This window comes from Adiantum capillus-veneris, chromosome 3, assembly GCF_014529385.1.
Source record: "Adiantum capillus-veneris isolate H3 chromosome 3, ASM1452938v2, whole genome shotgun sequence".
NCBI lineage: Eukaryota > Viridiplantae > Streptophyta > Polypodiopsida > Polypodiales > Pteridaceae > Adiantum > Adiantum capillus-veneris.
Window position 1 is genome coordinate 164,730,765 of NC_140933.1, and position 18,722 is coordinate 164,749,486.

Consider the following 18,722-nt stretch of genomic DNA (forward strand, 5'->3'; position numbering starts at 1 on the left):
TCTGCCATTGCTTTGAGTCACTAACTTTCCAATGACAAAATGGTAGCCATACCTTTTGCCACTGTCTTATAGTACACGTTGGGCCTAGTAAGACTTTCGAGCATACCCAAACCGACAGTTCAAGAATGCAGTTACACATGTACCCTTTAATAGAAGCAATTACTGTATCCTTGACAAACTGACAAGAAATACTCACTTCTATAGCACTAACCAAAGTTTTGGACATTCCATAAGTTCAATTGCCAAACTCACTATCTTACAGCTCTAACATTTATGTAACAGGTATTTCATTTGAGCTCACTTTAAATACCATGTACATCATTTCTTTCAGAAGCCATTGTCACACTGACAATCCATGTAGCTTTGAAACTCAAGGGGTCAAGGTAGGTTGCAAATCGAAGGCTTCAAGGTAAAGTGATAACACAGTTGGTGACTCTGCAAGTTCACCTTCTTCCATCCACTTAGCATCCATTGGTGGATAGTTTCTGAACTTTACTCAGTAACGCCTAGCAACCTTGCCTTTCACTTTTCTTTCTTTATGTGCGAAAATCTGTTCCGGGACCAAGATCTCGTCAAGTTCCTCGACTTCCAGCTGATCTTCAGCTGACATATCTTCTGGCACATCACCCACATAGGGTCTGAGAAGACTCACATGGAACGCATCCTGAATCTTCCAACTGTCAGGCAATTTCAGCCTATATGCAACATCGCTTATTATGTCGCACACTTGAAAAGGCCCATAGTAACGCATGCTGAGCTTTGGAAACAATCTTTCCTTGCTCTTCATCTTCTTTAACCTTGCCTTTTCAAAGCGTAGAAGCACCTAATCACCAAGTGAAAATACCACTTCACGACGGTGACGATCAGCTGCTTTCTTTTCCTTTGCCCGAGTCTTTTCTAAGGCCACTTTGACCTTCTTGTACATTTCATCCATGTCCTGAACACACTTATCTGCTTCAAATATCTTGTCCTTGTTTTTTTTCCGAGAAAAAGATCCTTCTATTAGTTAATGAAAACTGCCCAAAGGGCTACATCCACCTCTGCATGAGAGGGCTACAACAAGCATGATGGGGAGACTCTCCCAATGAAAAAACAACATATATACAATGAGGCTAAATCAAGAGATGGGAGGAGGGAAGAGCCACACAGGTGGATAATAGTGCCATCTGAGCACCCCCTGGACAATGGTGTAGAAAGGCCCAGGGCGCCAGAGTCGAAGGAAAGCCTCGCGGCGCTCCCGCATGCAGTCGGAGCTGCCCTGTAGTCCCTCAAGTTGTCCTCTGAGAGTATGGATCAGCTCTAGCCAAAAGTCACGAACAGTCCCTGCTGGTGGCACAGGGCGAGCCTCAAAGATGCGGAAACAGCGGGCCCGCCAGATGAACCAAAGAACTAGGCCGCTGATGAGCTCCCAAGACTCCTCTCTCTCACTGCACCACTCGTGTGGAGTAAGATCTGTAGCAGGCTGGAGTATAGGTCGCCCCCCCTGCATCACTATCATCCTGCTGGTGGAAGATAGCTCAAACTGAAGTGCTGGGCCCATGAAGGTGGACCAAGCCGCTGCCCCCCAAGTGTACTGTCAAGCCGTGGAGAGGGCAGGCATCAGCCGAAGAACTCGTAGCCACACCTGCTGGGCCGAGGGACAGTCCCAAAGACAGTGACGCTGACTCTCCACCAACTGGTCACAGGCTGCACATGCGGCCGAGAGACCACTATGCACAAGCCAGCTCCCTACTACTGTGGCTCTGTGTGCAACCAGCCACTGAAACATAGTGACGCGCCTCGGCTGTCTGGAGTCCCACAGCCTCTGCCAAAAAGCTGCGAAGAACTTGACTGTTAGGCCCTCCTCCTGCCAATGACGTGCTGCAACGGGGCGGGCCTCTCTGTGTGCTGCAAGTACCTGACGTCCAAGCCAAACAGTGTACTGAAAGAAGGGGACTCCTGGGCGGTCTGCAGAAGAGAAGGGGTCCCTCCATAGCCACTCACCAGGATCCCACTGTACTCGTGCCAGTGGACAACACTCCCAAGTCCATAGCCTCCAGTGTCCAGTCTCAAGAGCTGCTGGGTCAGGGTCTATGACGCAAGTCCTCCCACAGATGCCCACAACTGGGATCCTATGGAAACAGCACTCTGCTACCTGTGGGGCGTGTGCTTCAACTTGCTGTAATCGTCCCCCACCCTGAAGCTCGAAGAACAGGGCTGGTACAGTCTGTGAGCAAGCCCTGACTGAAATGAGAACCTCCAGTCGTGTGAAGGCTCCCATCCACCGGGGTGCTACTGGCTCGAGAGGCGTGAGCCACTCAGCTGGAATTGACTCTGAGATGTCCTGACACATGCTCTGCATCCCTCTCATGCCCTGTAGTAGCGGGACAGCCTGCACCTCCTCTGACAAACCTCTGAACTCTAGCCAGTCACCTAGAGAGCGCACTGGACCTGCTGCCATGGGACCCCAAGAAACATGAGGCCGACTCCCAACCAAGTGGCCTCTCTAAGTGCTAACCATGGGGTTCCAGACGAGGGGCTGCCGTAGGCGCTCCTCCGTGCACGTGGGCTGTCTTTGCTCTACGCCCCGCCGTAAGAGCTCCCAAGATCGAAGCAAACTCGCAGCGAATCGGTCTTCTAGTCTCCTACTCAAACCAACTCGGCGCAACTCTGTAAAGATCCATCTGGTCGAAGGTTGCCAAGGGCCTCCTGACTGAGGCACCCTGGCACGAAGCCTCCGCAGCAAGAACTCCTTCCAGGGCTCCTCGCCTGGAAGAAGGCCTCTGATGACGAACTTCCCTAGAAGGGCTCTGCTGTGCTGTGCTGGATCAATGATCCCAAGCCCTCCCTGAGAACAAGGAAGTGTGATGACCGACCAAGCCACCTTGGCTCCGGCAATTTGAGTGTTGCGACCTGACGAAAGGAAGTTCCTGATCAGCCTCTCTACCTGGCTGATACAAGAACTCGAGAAGATCCAGCAAGAAGTGATGTACCACATAGTCGCCAACAACACCTGGTTGGCAACTACTACTCTACAAGCCAGCGAAAGTCGTGCTGAGCTCCAATGTAACAGCTTTCTCCTGATGGACAAGATAAGAGGAGCAATCTGTTGCTCGGGGGACAAGTCCAAACCAACCTGACAACTCAAGTACCAAACTGCAGTCCCTGGAGGAATCCACAGGAGCACTGCCAACCGAGAAAGCCACTGTCTTTCTCCAGTTGATCAGTGTGCCCGATGCACAGCGGAATGTCTCCAAAGCCTGCTCACATCTGTGTAAATTGGCCTCCTGGCCCTCTAAGTACAAGGCTGAGTCGTTGGCAAACTCAGCGTCCAGAAGCTCATCTCCCCGTATAGGGAGTGCTAAGCCCCTCAGACCAACCTGCCGTGACACCAAAAATCTGCTCATCGCCTCCACATAGAACAGAAAGAGAAAGGGGGCAAGAGGACAACCTTGTGTGACCGATCGTGTGAGCATGAAGCGCTCACCTCTGCCTCCTGCCAAAAGCACCTGACTGTGAGTCTGCCTGTACAAAGCTGACACCCCTCTGATCCAAGCATCTGAGAAGCCCATCCTGCGTAGCGTGCCCTCTAGACAGTCCCAGTCAACTCTGTCGTATGCCTTCTCAAAATCGAGAAGAAGAATCACAAGGTCCTCCCCACGGAGTCGTGCCAGGGCAGAAGCCTCCCAGAAAGTGAAGATGTTGTCAAGGATACTGCGTTCCTTGACAAAACCTGTCTGAGTCCCATGTATAAGGCTCTCCAAAAGTGGTTGAATCCTCAAACTCAGAGCCTTGGCAAGAATTTTGTAGTCTGAGTTGAGGATGGTGATGGGGCGCTACTGTGGAATCTCATCCAAGGAGCCACCCTCCTTTGGAATGAGGTAAATCAGGCCCTCACTCATGCTATCCGGCATCACTCCTGTGTGCAGAATGTACGGAAAGGCACTACAAAGATCTGGGCCAAGCAGGTCCCAGTACTCCAAGAAGAAGCTGGGAGTCGGCCCATCCTCACCTGGAGAGCTACCACGGGGGAGGGCCCTAAGAGCCTTGTGCAGCTCCTCAAGCTGAAGAGGTATCTCTAGCCTCTGGCGCATCTCCTTAGTCACAAGACAAGGCATCTGTGCCCAAACCTGCTCCCTGCATGCATCTTGCCTCTCTGACTGGGGCTCAGCCGACAATAACTCACAGTAAAAGTCAGTAGCAACTGCACGCATATCCTCGGGCTCACAAACAACTGACCCATTGGGTCTCCTCAACTGATTGACCTTGGCATGCGAGTGTCGAGGTCCCACTGTCTCAAAGAAAGCACCTGTCACTCTGTCACCCACCCGAGTCCACTGAGATGCCTGTCGGTGAAAGGCAAACTCATGGCGCCTCTCCTCCATGCAAGCAAGCTCCTGTCGAGCTTGCTGTAACTGCTCCTCCAACCACGGACTGTCTGGATGCTGCTCTTGCATCCTCTGTAGTGAAGCGATGCCTCGTCTGAGACGCTGCTCCTCCGCTCTCGCTGCAGCCCGTCGAGCCAGAGACTCCAGAGAAAAAAGTGGCTAAGCTGAGCTAGGCCTAAGGCCATTCTGTCTGCAGGTAGAGCCTGGCTGTCCATGCCCTCTGTCCAGAGAGCCTCTACCCTTTCTCTGAGTGCCGAGTCCAACAAGACCTGCTCTGGGATGCAAAGCATCGTGCTCCCACTCCTCTGCCTGTCTGCCACTGTGAGGATCATTGTTGCGTGGTCCGAGAAGGATGTCCCTGCCAGGATGCCCACTGATCCCCCCAAGTCACTGAAGTGGTCACTAGTGTAGAAGCGATCTATCCGCGATAGATTCACTCCTCCCACTCTGCGGTCCGATCTAGAGAAGGCAAGACTCTCTGGAGGCCTCACAAAGCCAGAATGCTGCCATGTATCCGAGACCCTCAAAGTCATACACAACCTCTCCCAAGCTGCTAACTCGACCCCATGCACAGTAGCATGGCTGCCTCCGATCCTGTCAGAAGGGTCCTCCAACATGTTGAAGTCCGCTCCTACACACCAATGGTCAACCTGTGGCAAAGACTCAACAATCTGTGACCAAAACTCTGCACGAGCACTCGCCACATTGGGCGCATAGATGTTCAGAAAGCCCACAAGGCCACCCTGAACCTGCATAGTAATCCTCTGAGCCTTGCCTGGCACAATAATCCCTCTGCCCACAATGGCCTGCTGCAATGAGTACGCAATAGTCATACATACCCCACCCTGGATGCCTCCAGGTCCAAAAGGAGCTGACCAAAAGGTATCATAACGTCCACGCAAAATCTGACCACATGGCCGAATGTGGCTCTTAGACAAATGGTGCTCCTGAAGCATAAGGAGATCAATCTCTTCTCCCACAAGGCAACGCTGAAGCTCCTGACGCAATCGGCCCCGCTGTCGCTGAAACTGGGGTCCACCTAGTCCCTGTACGTTCCAGGAGACGATCCTCATGGGGAGCGAGAGAGAACAGATGCTGCCGCAGCAGCAAGACGGGCTATCTTCGAGGTTGGCTTGGATGGGGAGTGATCCGCATCCGAGCGTCCTCTAGATAGGCGAGACTGCAGTGAGTGCTTCGCCCAAGCCCAAGCAGAGCGAGCCGTGCGTAGAGCAACCTCCTCTGTCCAGGAGTCCTCATGAATGTATACATAGCAAGGCAAACACTGCGTATCAACAAAAAAGTACACCACAATGTGCCTACATCCTGCTGAGTCTAGGGTGTCACCGCAAACTTGGCCAATGGCCACAAAGTCTGCAGCAAATCTGTAACTCCAAGTTCTCCCATGTGGTGAGAGAACTCGAGAACCTGTGTATGCAACCATCCCACCACTAAGTCGAGGGACCACTCTGTCTCGGTCCTACCACAGAGGGGGAGGGAGAAACCAACTGTTGAGTCCAAGGCCTCTGTCCCCCTGGCGGCGAGGAACAAAGTGTGGACCTTGAAGCAGGCTGCCTCGTGGTCTGCTGCAGAATCGCCGAGAGAGCGAGTGAACCCGTAATCGAAGAAATCCCAACGGCGTCGGAGGTCAATGCTCGTCAGACCACGAGGGATAGCTGCAAGGGAAGATGTCTGAATCTGCAGAGGGGGCCGCAAGAAGGGCTGACCCTCTCTCGCTAGGCGACTCGTGGCAAAGGCGCTGCCAAGAGATCTCCTAGCCGCCGGTGAGGGACCAGTCTCCAGAGTCGACTGTGGTACTGGAGCAGGAGGAGGGGGAGAAGGAGCTGGGGGGGGGGGGGGGAGGGGGGGTCGGGCGGGGAGAAGAGAAACAGGGTGGGGCGACAGAGACAGGGGGGCGAGGTGAGGAGTGGGCGGGAGCAGAGGGCGAGGGAGGGGATGAGGAGGAGGAGGGGAAGTCTGAAGGTGGGGCGGCTGGCGAGGGTGAAGCGGAGGTGGAGGCTGGGGTAGGGGGCTCCTCTTGCTCAAGAGGACCAAAGCGGTTCCTCGTGGGAACCGACTGCTGCTGAGTAGGCACCTGAGGGCCATTCTGAGTGCCAGGCTGTCGCTGTGGCTCCTGGCGTCGAAGGCCACGGGCCTGTTGCCACCCCTCCTCCGCTGGAGTCCTAGGCTCGGAGGGTGGCTCTTAATCTGCGCGTTGTGGCGCTGGTTGTGGCTGCGGCCCAGCCTTGGCAGGCTGGGGCTGAGGCTGAGGTGCAGGTCGAGGCCTCCTCCATGGACAGGCCTTCGCTAGGTGGCCCATCTGTCTGCAAATGAAGCACTGGTTCGGGAGGCCCGAGTACTCCACACTCTGTTTAAACGAACCCCCACTCACCCGAGGCAGAAGGATGACCTTTGGGAGCGTGTGGGTATCTCTGACCAAAATTCGAACTGAAGGGATGCCAGGTCCTTGGCAGCTACTGATGCTGCCGTACGAAGTGTCTCCAGGACAGTCCTGATGGCGGAGCCAATCCTGGAGAGAAGTGGAAGGTACTCCCTCCGTAGACCCGGAAAGCAGACTGAGATGGGGATGTCTGCCTCCTCTGCTAGCACATCCGAAGTCGGGTCAAAACCATGTCGCCACTGTCGAAAGTGGGCGCGTGATGCTCGGATGGCCAGTGGACTCATAGCTATGACATTGGAGGCCATCTCGGAAGTCTCGAACTCGATTTGGTAGTACCCCCGTCCGAGAATCTGGACATCCAAGATCTTGCCCACCTCTGCGAGAAGGCGGGCTTGGAGAAGGTCTCGCAGCTCTCCTCTGCTAGGACGGGTGCCGAGAACCTTGCAGATGACAGAAGTCGCCTGCAAGCGCTCTACCTCTGCGGCAAGGCTCGCTTGCTCTGTCGGCGAAAGAGCAAGTCGAATGGTGGGCTCAGCGGGGTCGGGCGAGGGGGCTTCAGGCGAGTCCCTCTGTGGCGGAGCTGGAGCCTCCATCTGTGTCTACTGCTGAGTCGAAGAAGCGGACGATGAAGAAAATCTGCAACCGAGAACGCCGAGCACTTGTCCGAAGAAAAAGTGTTGCAGAGCCAAGTGCAGAAGACCTTCGGGAGCAATGAGGACGGGGGGGGGGGGGGATGGGGGGGAGGATAAAGCGGCGAGCTAGAGTTCAAGAGGTTGCGGGGGGGACCGGGGGGGAGAAACGGCCAGGGAATGGGGGGCAGCGGGCGGGCTTGGGGGCAGCTAGGGGCGAGGGCGGCGGGCAGCAGAGCCTCTTCAGTCACATCATCTGGTCTGTCAGCCATGATTGCAATTTCCTGTGTCTGGTCTATGATCCCCTGTGTCTTCAAGCCCAACCTGACCAAGGCTCACTTCTATGGGAAAAAGTGATTGAATCCCGTCGATGGAACCATGAAACCGGCCTGTTCAATCCAAAAAGGGTGGTAGACTTTAGACTTAAACCTTATTTACTTTCACCCATTTAATTTGTCGCCCACTTTACCTGTTCTTTCAAGACACAACAAAGGGGAAAGGGATACAGGCTGCTAGATTGCACCTGTATGAGTAGACTGATACCAGATTGGCCCCTAACTTAGGCGCCCCTTTCGGTATTTCTTTATTGTTTAAAAGAGGGAAATAAACGCTGTGGTTCCCTACAAGCTGCCCCACACAAGCTTGGCTGAATTTCAACTGTTCCGGCCCGATTTCGGCAGCATCACTGTACTAGGACCCTTCACAGTCAGTATTCCCACGCATTGAATGACTTTCCCGACGCATACGGGCATTCTAGGTCATCTGACCCCCTTTGTATCTTTCTAGGTCATCTGACCCCCTTTGTACACTGCAGCCACACCCAGAATTGAAATGTAGCCTCTGTAGCAAAGGATTCCACATCCTCCACTTTGGCTAGTCAATGACCCCACTTTGGCTAACCATAGTCCTTGTCCAACCTTAGTGCTCTCTTGCCCTCAGGCCTGGACTCCCTCTGGACAGTTCCACACTAGCTATGCAATGCAAGGCAGTTAGATTTCCCGAGGGGTGTTTCCAAAAAGTGAAAGTAAACAAATAATAAGAAAGAAATCAACAAAAAGGATAAATAGTAGTCACACGCTGGTGACAATGGCCCGCCTCATCCTACTCAGGCGGAGCTCGAAGAGATGAAGCGTCAATGATTGATCGGCGAGACAACAAAGATGATGCTCAATTTTGCGAAGGACCCAAAATTTGCGAAGTGATGAGGTGCATACGTAGTGGAAGAAGATCACAGAGCCACCCCTCAAACCGGCTCTCAAGAAACCTCCTGCGCCCAGGATGTACACAGAGCAAGAATTAGAAGAGGTGGTTGATGCACGAATTGCTCAGCTTTTTGACGTGCAAAACAAAGATAAAAAGCACGACAAAAGGAGAAGAAAGGCGCTGACTTCCCGGGTTATTTAGGTCGTCAGTCGACATTTAAAAAGGCAAGAAAGCAAAAGAAGCGTGTTCGATTTGAAGGAGTACCCAGTTGTTCTTCTTCTTCTTCTTCTGACAGTTCTTCTAGCTCATCTGACTCGAGCGAAGAAGACAGAAAAGGCAAAAAGCGAAGCAAAAAGCAAAGCTTTGGAAAGGGCAAGAAAAAGGCAAAGAAGCCAAAATCTCGCCCCGTGGTTGACGGTTCTACAGAGGACTCGTCTTCAGATACTTCGGACTTTGATGACAACATCTTTTACGCAAAGAAGAAGCCAACCAATATGACTTTCTGGAAGACAAAAGCAAGAAAGTCCGAGAGTTTAAGGAAGGTGGACAATCAATAAAATATGACACTTTTTCTGGTTATAGAGATGCTTCGAAGGCTTTGTCTTTTATACAGCAGTTTCACATCGCTTTCTCTAGAGGGCGCTACTCCGAGCACTCTAAGATTTGGAGAGCTGCCTCTTACTTTAAGGAGAATGCTCGAACTTGGTGGTCTACGCTTCGATTAAACAAGACTGCGCCAATGAAATAGCTGAAATTCAAGAGGCTTTTTATTTCTTCTTGGTTGACTCGAGAGTATGAACGCGACATACGCACTGCTTGGAACCATCTTTGGATGACCAAGAAGGATACAGTAGACGCTTATTGCAAGAGATTTTGGAGCTCTTTTCTACCCGCCTCTTCATTTAAGAAGATCTCGTTCAAGGAACAGATTGAGCGGTTTACCTTGGGTCTACCTATAGAGATCCGAGATCACTGCTTGGAACAAAAGTCAGCTTCCATTCAGGAGTTGATGAGTCATGCGAAACGGGGTTTTACCATTCACTTTGGCAGTCTGACCTACTCCACAGATGAGATCATGACGCAAAGAGCTGAACAGCCTTCGAAAAATGAAAGTAGAAAGAGAAAGAGCAACCTTGAACAGAAAGACAAGGATGCACGACCCAAGCTTACTCCTCAAGAGCGGGCTCGCTACATAAAGGAGGGGAAGTGCTTTGGATGCGGGGAAACTAGGCATATCTCCGCGAAGTGCCCTAAAAAAGGCAGAGAAAGAACAAAACGACAAGGACGACGAAAGACCTGAGAGTTGGAGAGCAGGTGAGGTTCGTGGAAGAAAAGGCAAGATGAAAACCCAGATTGCGTGGGTACTGATCTCAGCACGATGGACGAGAGTACAGAACTTTGCCAAGCTTGGGGCAAAGTGAAAGACCAAGAAGCCTTGATCTTTTTCGAAGGAGGAGCCAAGGCCAACTTCATTTCACCGGACGAGAGTACAGAACTTTGCCGAGCTTGGGGCAAAGTGAAAGACCAAGAAGCCCTGATCTTTTTCGAAGGAGGAGCCAAGGCCAACTTCATTTCACCGGAATTGGCGGCGCGGCTCGAGATCACTCTCGATCGGATGGGACCACCTGTAGAGGCAGTTCTAGCGGCACCTGGCAGGGACTTAGCCATTACACTTGTCATTGGCAAACTTCGGTTGCATTGTCAGGGGTATTTGGGGCATGAGGACTTTTACATAATGCCTTTGGAAGGTTGTGATGTCCTCTTGGGAATTCCCTGGTACCACAAGAACAACGCCGTGGTCGACTATTGGGCGAGGAAAGCGACATTGACCACTGCGGAGGACAAAACCATTGTACTCGATATCAAACTTAAGGGCGAGTCTGTCCGTATTGTATCGGCTTCGGCCATTTCTAAATTAATGAAATCCAGTCTGTGATGAGGATAGGACAAATGTGTCTGAACTTGCTAAAGAACGACAAGATTTTCTCCACGCTCATGCCGATTGCTTCTCAGAGGGCCTGCCAGGCGAGTTACCACACGCTCGTCATGAAGATCATACCATTGATCTGATACCTGGAACACACCACCCAATTGACCACCTTACTGTGTGAGTCGAGCCCAAAACGAAGAGATTATGAAACAAGTGAAAGACCTCTTGGAAAAGGGTCTTGTCCAACCTAGTACTTCACCGTATTGCTCTTCAGTGTTGTTGGTATTGACGAAAGACGGATCTTGGAGAACAAATTTCTCAACAAAATCACCATCAAGAACAAATTTCCGATTCCTAGGATCGATGATATACTCGACAGATTACAGGGATCCTCGTGTTTTAGCAGGATTGATTTGAAGAGTGGATATCATCATATCCGAATCGCGTCCGGAGACGTCTACAAGATAGCCTTTCGGACGACTTTTGGGCTATTTGAGTTTTTGGTGATGCCATTTGGCCTAACCAATGCTCCTGCGACATTTAACCGGATGATGGACATGATTTTTAGAGAATACAGACTATTCGTTGGCACTTTCTTTGACGATATCATTGTTTTCTCCAAGGATGAGACAGAACATAGAGAACATCTGCTTCAAGTCTTTCAAGCATTACGAGATCACAAGTTAGTGATTAATGCGAAGAAAAGTGAATTTTTCCTACCAGAGATACACTTTTTGGGACACATTGTGTCAGCAGTTGGAGTGCAGATGGATCCGGCCAAGATAGAGACTATCGGTGATTGGCCCGATTTGAAGAATGTCCATGAAGTTAGAAGCTTCGTGGGATTGTGTTCGTACTACAGGCGGTTCATTCGAAAGTTTGCAGAGGTTGCTTCCCCTTTGCATGTTTTGACACAGAAAGGAGTCCCTTTCTCGTGGGGACCCACAGAGGTGACTGCCTTTCAGACTTTGAAAGAGAGATTGACTACAGGACCAGTTTTGACTTTGTCGGACTTGCAGAAGTCATTTGAAGTATATTGTGATGCTTGTGGTCGTAGTCTGGGTGCGGTCTTAATGCAAGAAGGCCATGTCATTGCTTACGAGAGCCGATTGTTCTCAAGGCCGGAATTGACAGCATAGATCTATGAGAAAGAGCTTTTGGCGGTTATCCATACTCTTACTCAATGGCGGCATTATCTACTCGGGGCGGACTTTATTGTCTTTACTGACCATCGGAGCTTACGCTACTTCTTGTCAAAGAAGCAGCTATCGGAAAAGCAGATGCGGTGGGCGAATATCTTGTCACAGTTTCACTTCCAGATTGTCTCGGAAGCCGTTGGTTCTGGGCGATACATCATAGGAGCTTCGAGGATATGGTCGATCAGTATGCCACAAATACAGATTTTGCTGACGTTTTCACACGGATACGGGATGGGGAGACAGTAGTGGGATATTCCATTCAGGATGGCTGCTTGATGAGGAAAACCATGTTGTGCGTTACAGAGCTGTTGAGAGAAAAGGTTATGACCGAATGCCATTGTCCACCTGTTAGGGTCACCGCGGCATTGCTACCACCTTGAAAGGGGTAGAGAGACACTTCTTTTGGCCGAGACTCAGGAAGGATGTGGACGAGTTTGTGTGCAGCTGCTTGGTATGTCAGAAGGTCAGGTTTGATAGGCATAAAGCTAAGGGATTGTTACAACCTTTGCCCATACCCACCCGCCCCTGGGAAAGTATTGCGATGGATTTCATTTTTGATCTCCCGAGAACACAGAGTGGTCACGATGGTATCTGGACTGTTATTAACAGATTTAGCATCAGACTCATTTCATTCCAGTGAAGAAAACAATCAAGCTGGATCACTTAGCAAGACTGTTTGTGGTCCAGATTTTTAGATTACATGGCATGCCCGAGACGATTGTCTCCGACAAGGACCTCAGATTTACGAGTTTGTTTTGGAAGGCAAAGAGGGAGAACATTGGCACGTGGTTGCAGTTCTCGTCATCTTTCCACCCGCAGACTGACGGGCAATCTGAGATTGCCAATTCAGTGGTTTTAGATTTATTGAAGTCTTATATCTCGGATCAGAAGACTCAATGGGAAAAGTATCTACCTTTGTTGGAATTTGCCTACAACAACACGATACACTCTTTGACGGGAAAGGCACCATTTGAGGTGTTGTGAAGGTTCCACCCTTCCTAAGCACTAAAGATAAGATTTTTGAAGCTGATCATTACACGCGCGACTTAACACAGCTTTTGCCAAGGTCCGCGAGGCTTTGCAGAAATATCAGGAAAGATAGAAAACGGCAGCGGATCGCCATCGTTGCGATTTGAAATTGAAGGAGGATGATTGGGTGCTCTTACGTTTTGAGAAGGCACGCCTGAGAAAGAAGAAGGGAAAGGAGAGACTTTTTCCAAAGCTTAGTATGCGATACTACGTACCTTTCCAGATCTCTGAAAAGATAAATGACGTCTTCTTCTGATTGAAACTGCTTGACACTTGGAGGATTCACAATGCATTTCTTGGGAGTCTCTTGAAACCTTTTAAAGGTGATGTGCCCGATGATGGGGAGCTTGATGAGCAACCCGAAGTGGAAGAAAATGAGGAGATCCTTGTTCTTGGACAGATTTTGGCACATAAGGACAGAAAGAATAAGGGTAAAGTAAGAAGGCGGTTCTTGGTTAAATTCAAGAACTATCCTGCATTGGATGCGAAGTGGATGGAGGAGGAGGACCTAGCAGATACTCCTCAGATTGTGAAACTTTACCTTGAAGCTTTTGGTTTAGCATAGTCTACTCCAAATGGAACCCAGAATTCAGCCTGGCCGGAGATCTGGTGTAGTGGGATGCACAAGAGGGGAGTTACTCCGATCCTTTGTCAACAGATGCCTTGATTTTGATACTAGAGTCACTGATGTCTCTTTGAGCTTTAGGGATACTGAGAGCTGACAGTATTCTGCTGTATGACTTTATGAAATGGAGTTCCTGAATATGAAACTGATTTGTTCTTGACTTGTTTTTAAGTGCAGGAACTGATAGACGAAATGACTGCAGCATTTTTGTCTGAATGATCTCGAATAGAGATGGTTGCAATAGGGGTTAGTCAATCGGGCATCTAGATGCGATTGCTAACTGCATTGCCGATAAATCATGGTCTAAGATCCGAATGAATGTTGAGTGTGATTTGTCATGTGATGTCTTGTGATGTCATGTGATGTGACTGTCGATTGGTACATGTGCTAGATGTGTGTTCCTAGTACATCGGTACTAACAGTCAGTGTTTGCTAAGACAATTTATGGCTTCTGTCTATTTTGCAAGCGTAATCGAGGGCGATTACAATGCTTTCAAGAGGGGGGTATGTCACAAATGGTGACGTGGTTGCCCATTACACACACTCTTTGCCCTGTGGGAATCCCGGAGGAAATCCTCAAATGATGACGTGGCTGGCTGCAATATGCATGCCCGCAAATTGCGGAAAATATGACACGTGGCATTGCTGTACGGAATTCCACGATTTTTGGTGCAGATTGCGGCACTTTTTGCAGCAGATTTGGACAGCTTTTTGGCCTTGCTTTTACTACACAAGGGAGTTAGAGAGAGTAGCTTTTTGCATTATTTTAGGGCTCAAGAGAGCTTGAGAGAGAAACTCCTTTTGCTTTATTTTTAAAAACTTTTGAGATTTTTTGCTTTTGGGGGCTCTGCTTTTAGCATCCCTTTGTAACCTTTAAATACACGGGTTAGCCTCTCACAACTCAGAGCATCTGGACGCAGAGTCTGAGTGTGAGCGCCTGTCCGCACTTTTGTACTTTGAACACAGATTAATACAAAAAGAAATACTGAAAGGGGCGCCAGTCTTTGGGGCCAATATCTCTAGACACGGAACTCCGCCGGGCCAGTGTCGAATCAATTGTGAACTGTGAACTGTTTGAAGTGATTATTCGTGGTGTGGTGGTAGATTCTCAACTTGGAGTGTCCAAGTTTGTTACAAAAGGAACCTTGAGCACAGTTCGGAGCACTCATCTTGAGCAAAGTTCAACATTCACTTCCGCTACACCTTACATTGTCTTTGTCTTTAAGACCGCAAATTCTCACATGTAAAGCGCGCACTCGTCTTCTTTGCTCCTCCTCTAGTGTCAGATTAATGATAGTGGGTGTGGACGTGGACTTATCTCCTTGCCTTTTCCTTTCTTGGCAACCTCGATCCATTTCTAGGCTTCATACGCCTTCTATTGAGTTTTTGTAAGAACATCTACCCAAGAAGTCGTCATGTCTTTGTGTTGCTCTTCTCCCTCTTTGATGGCTTGTACTTGCTCCTTTTCTTCGATTACTGAGGGTTGCAATTTGCCCTCTTCCAGTGTGTTTCTTGATCGTGCTTCGGTGAGATCCTTCTTGAGTGACACAATCTCTTCATCCTGAGTCGTCACCCGATCTTCCAGTGCATTTATCTTACTTTTTTGGATCATTATGCGTCCTTCGAGCATTTTTATTGTGCCCAATAGATTGCAGTTCATCTTGGTAATGGTCTCCGTCATTTCCTCTTTGCAGTTTTGAATGGCATCCTCTAAGGGGTCGGCTTTATCATTCTGCTTCCTCATGCTTAATCACCGCCTGGAAAACGAGAGCCACTAAGCGTACATATGTTTCCACACTATGCATACATTGTCTCCCGCATCAAGCATACATTTTGCGTACCCTTGCAATTTCTGCAAAAAGTCTGTTATCTGAATTTTTGAATTTTCTTGGGGTTTTTGTATTTCTAAAATTCTGTCTGCAGACTGAGGATTTCTGAAAATTCCTAAAAATTGCTGGAATTCAAGACCTGCAGTGTGAATTGCTACTGGAAAATTGCTGGACCTGTACCTGCTCCGGGGGGGGGGGGGGGGGGGGGGGGGGGGGGGGAATGCAAGGCAAAGTAGAAAATGCAAGGGCAGTGGGGGTGGCTGGGCGAGGGGGGAGCGGGAGGAGTGGCACACAGAGAGAGAGAGAGAGAGAGAGAGAGAGAGAGAGAGAGAGAGAGAGAGAGAGAGAGAGAGAGAGAGAGAGAGAGAGGTGCAGGTAGGTACAATTTCTGCAAATGGTGATGAGGAAATTGGTTCTCTCATTGCTAGAGCTATGGAAAAAGTTGGAAAAGACGGTGTCATCACTATTGCTGTAAGTGGTTGCTTTCTTATTGAATTGCTGTAAGTGGCTGCTTTCTTATTGAATTGTTGTGGTTTCTGTATGGCTGCAAATTAACTCTTTCCCTTTTTTTTTTTTGGGGGGGGGGGGGGGGGGGGGGGGGTTTGACTTGTGAAATGCAGGATGGAAAGACTTTGCACAATGAGCTTGAAGTTGTGGAGGGCATGAAACTTCAGAATAGGGGTTACATTTCACCATATTTTGTAACAAATGCAAAGAATCAAAAATGTGTAAGCTCTCTTATCTATGCATTCTTATAGGGGATATCTCACAAATGTGGTGTTTGCTAGTTTGTTTTCATCTTAAGGGTCCCTGTGACAGGAGCTAGAAAATCCAGTCATCCTTATATATGAAAAGAAGATCTCAGGTTTGGATTCACTTATTCCGATCTTGGAGTTGGTAATGAAGGTCAGTAGCTAACTTTCTTACCACTGACCTGAAATACAAGGCTGATTGCATGACCGCGTGTTTGAAGATTGTAGTTGTCTTCTTTAGGAACGAAGGCATCTCTTGATTGTGGCTGAAGACGTGGAAAATGAGGCATTGGCAACTCTTATTATGAATAAACTGCGTGGTAACTTGAAGGTACTTGTTATTACCAGTACATTGTTTTCAATGGTCAAATTCGTTTGTGTTTTGCAACTTTTGCTGAAAACTTGTGGGCTCTTGAAGCTTTGTGCGATCAAAGCTCCGGGTTTTGGTGAAAATCGTAAAGCCAATTTGCTGGATCTTGCCACTTTGACAGGGGGGCAGGTTTGTGCATTCCAGCATTTTCTTCTTTCTTATCTTTAATGTTGTGCTGCTAAGATCAACTCTTCCCTTAATGATGTGCACAGCTCATCAGTGACGATTTTGGTACAAAACTGGAGAAGGTGACCATGGACATGTTAGGCCAGGCCAAAAGGGTTACTGTCTCAATGGATGATACAATTATACTGGATGGTGCAGGTGATAAGAGAGCCATTGAAGAAAGATGTGAACAGGTAAGCCATTGTAAGTAATGATCAGCAATACTATGACTTGAGACTCTCTTAAAAATTTATTGCTGCTTAGATCAGAGAAGCAATCCGCACTTGTACTTCGGATTATGACAAGGAGAAATCTCACGAACGGCTTGCAAAGTTGTCTGGTGGCGTCGCAGTTATTAAGGTGGGCTGACTTTGGGTTATGTTCTCTTCTACTGCTGACTGGTTCTTTCCTCATTATCAGTCTCTCCTTCTCAACCTTTTGCAGATAGGAGGTTCCAGTGAGGTTGAAGTTAGCGAGAAAAAGGATAGAGTTACAGATGCTTTGAATGCAACCAAAGCTGCCGTTGAGGAAGGCATTGTTCCTGGTAAAAGTGCTTGTAGCTTTGGTATTCAATTGTATGCGCATGCAGTGGGTGTTTGTACATTGAGTACACGTTGACACTGCACAACATGGCTCTCTTTTTCTTCTTCCTTCCACCTGCACACCAGATTATGATTTTAGCGAGTCAAACTTGGTGAAGATGTATTTGCTTTGAATAAGCTTTTCGAAACTAAATGGTGGTGGGAACATGCATTCAGGTGGCATGTCTGAAAATGCATTTGCTGACAAATATTATGGTCATCTCCACCAACACATCCTTCTAGTCATGCAGGTGGTGGGGTGGCCTTGCTTTATGCGTCCAAGTGTCTTGAAAAACTTAAGGCAGATAATTTTGATCAAAAAACTGGCATCCAGGTCATTCAAAATGCTTTAAGGGTAAGCCATGAGGCCCTGTATGAAAACTGAAGACAGTACAAGATAAAAAGATTGTGTTGTTTTTTCTTACAGCAACTAGTAATGGATATGCAATACTGGTATATGTGGCTTTAGGCTCCTACGTACACAATCGCTTCCAATGCCGGCTTCGAAGGAGCTATTGTGATCGGAAAGTTACTCGAACAAGACAACCCTGACTTGGGCTTCGATGCAGCAAAAGGTTTAGCCTCTTGATGTGGACTTCTAGGGCGGGCCTTTGATTGGGGGTTCTGCCAAGTTCTCATGTACTCTTTTCTATTTCCAGGGGTATATGCCGACATGGTCAAAGAGGGTATCATGGATCCCTTGAAGGTTATAAGGACTGCTCTTGTAGATGCTGCGAGGCAAGATTTTTAAGTCCTTTGCAATTTTTGTGATGTAGCCTGGTGCTGCAAATTTTTTAAATTTATTTTTTAATACATGAGCTTTGTCGCTGCAGTGTTGCTTCTCTTCTAACTACTACAGAAGTGGCTGTAGTGGAAATACCGAAAGACGTGAAGGAAAGTCCTGCTGCCATGGCACGCGATGGTATGAATGGTATTGAATATTAGAACAACACAAACACACAGTAAATTCTGTCTTCTGACTCCGGCTGTTAAGACACACACTGAATTGTAAATGGGCTCCATTTCTATTCTGGCTGCCTTCGTTTTAGATAAAGCAATTTTCCGTGCAACAAATGGAGGGATGTAGTTTAGAATTCATAAAAAAACATGGTGTAAAGTAAGAATTTTGGTCAGTATTCTGTATAGAACATAATTAAATGAGAGTATATGAAGAGATTTTGTTGAAATTCTGGCCGGTATATACTCTGTGTAAACCTCTATTAATTGAGATCATTTAATAGAGTTTGTAGATGCTTCAAGTGGTCAAATGAAAGTTTTAAGCATTCATGACTTGTGAAGGCTGGCAATGGAAACAAGTAGTGCACAGACGATTTTAGTTTCCCTTGATTTCCAGAGTCTCGAGAGTACTCCAATTTGAGGTGGTGGATATACCAGCCCTGTGTGATTGATGTAAAGTTGGTATCAGTAGAAAAGAAAAGTATACTAAGTTTTCCAATCGTACTACACTAATTGCGAGTGCAAATTAAAGCAGCAAACGTTTTTTTAGACAGAAGTCCTATCAACAACTTTGTGATTGTCAACAAGCACAAGCCCAATCAAACTAACTCATTTGTCCACCAACACTTGTATTGATCTTAAAGCCTCACTTGGGATGAGCTAAGTGGAATGATATTCGGCATATGTT

At 48.3% G+C, this 18,722-nt stretch overlaps 1 protein-coding gene across 2 annotated transcripts in view; it reads left to right on the plus strand.

Moving 5' to 3' along the window:
• Positions 1–18,350, plus strand: part of LOC147462108 (chaperonin CPN60-2, mitochondrial-like) — a 101,011-nt gene extending 82,661 nt beyond the window's left edge. For both annotated transcript variants that reach the window (XM_086509544.1, XM_086509545.1), the window contains 12 exons: positions 15,585–15,680; positions 15,830–15,937; positions 16,029–16,115; positions 16,203–16,292; positions 16,380–16,460; positions 16,544–16,690; positions 16,761–16,856; positions 16,941–17,040; positions 17,329–17,432; positions 17,547–17,652; positions 17,737–17,815; positions 17,911–18,350. In XM_086509544.1, the coding sequence (XP_086365670.1) occupies positions 15,585–15,680; positions 15,830–15,937; positions 16,029–16,115; positions 16,203–16,292; positions 16,380–16,460; positions 16,544–16,690; positions 16,761–16,856; positions 16,941–17,040; positions 17,329–17,432; positions 17,547–17,652; positions 17,737–17,815; positions 17,911–18,022 (1,206 nt within the window). In that variant the 3' untranslated portion in view covers positions 18,023–18,350. The remainder of the gene's footprint in view (positions 1–15,584; positions 15,681–15,829; positions 15,938–16,028; positions 16,116–16,202; positions 16,293–16,379; positions 16,461–16,543; positions 16,691–16,760; positions 16,857–16,940; positions 17,041–17,328; positions 17,433–17,546; positions 17,653–17,736; positions 17,816–17,910) is intronic.
• The last annotated feature ends 372 nt before the right edge of the window (positions 18,351–18,722 follow it).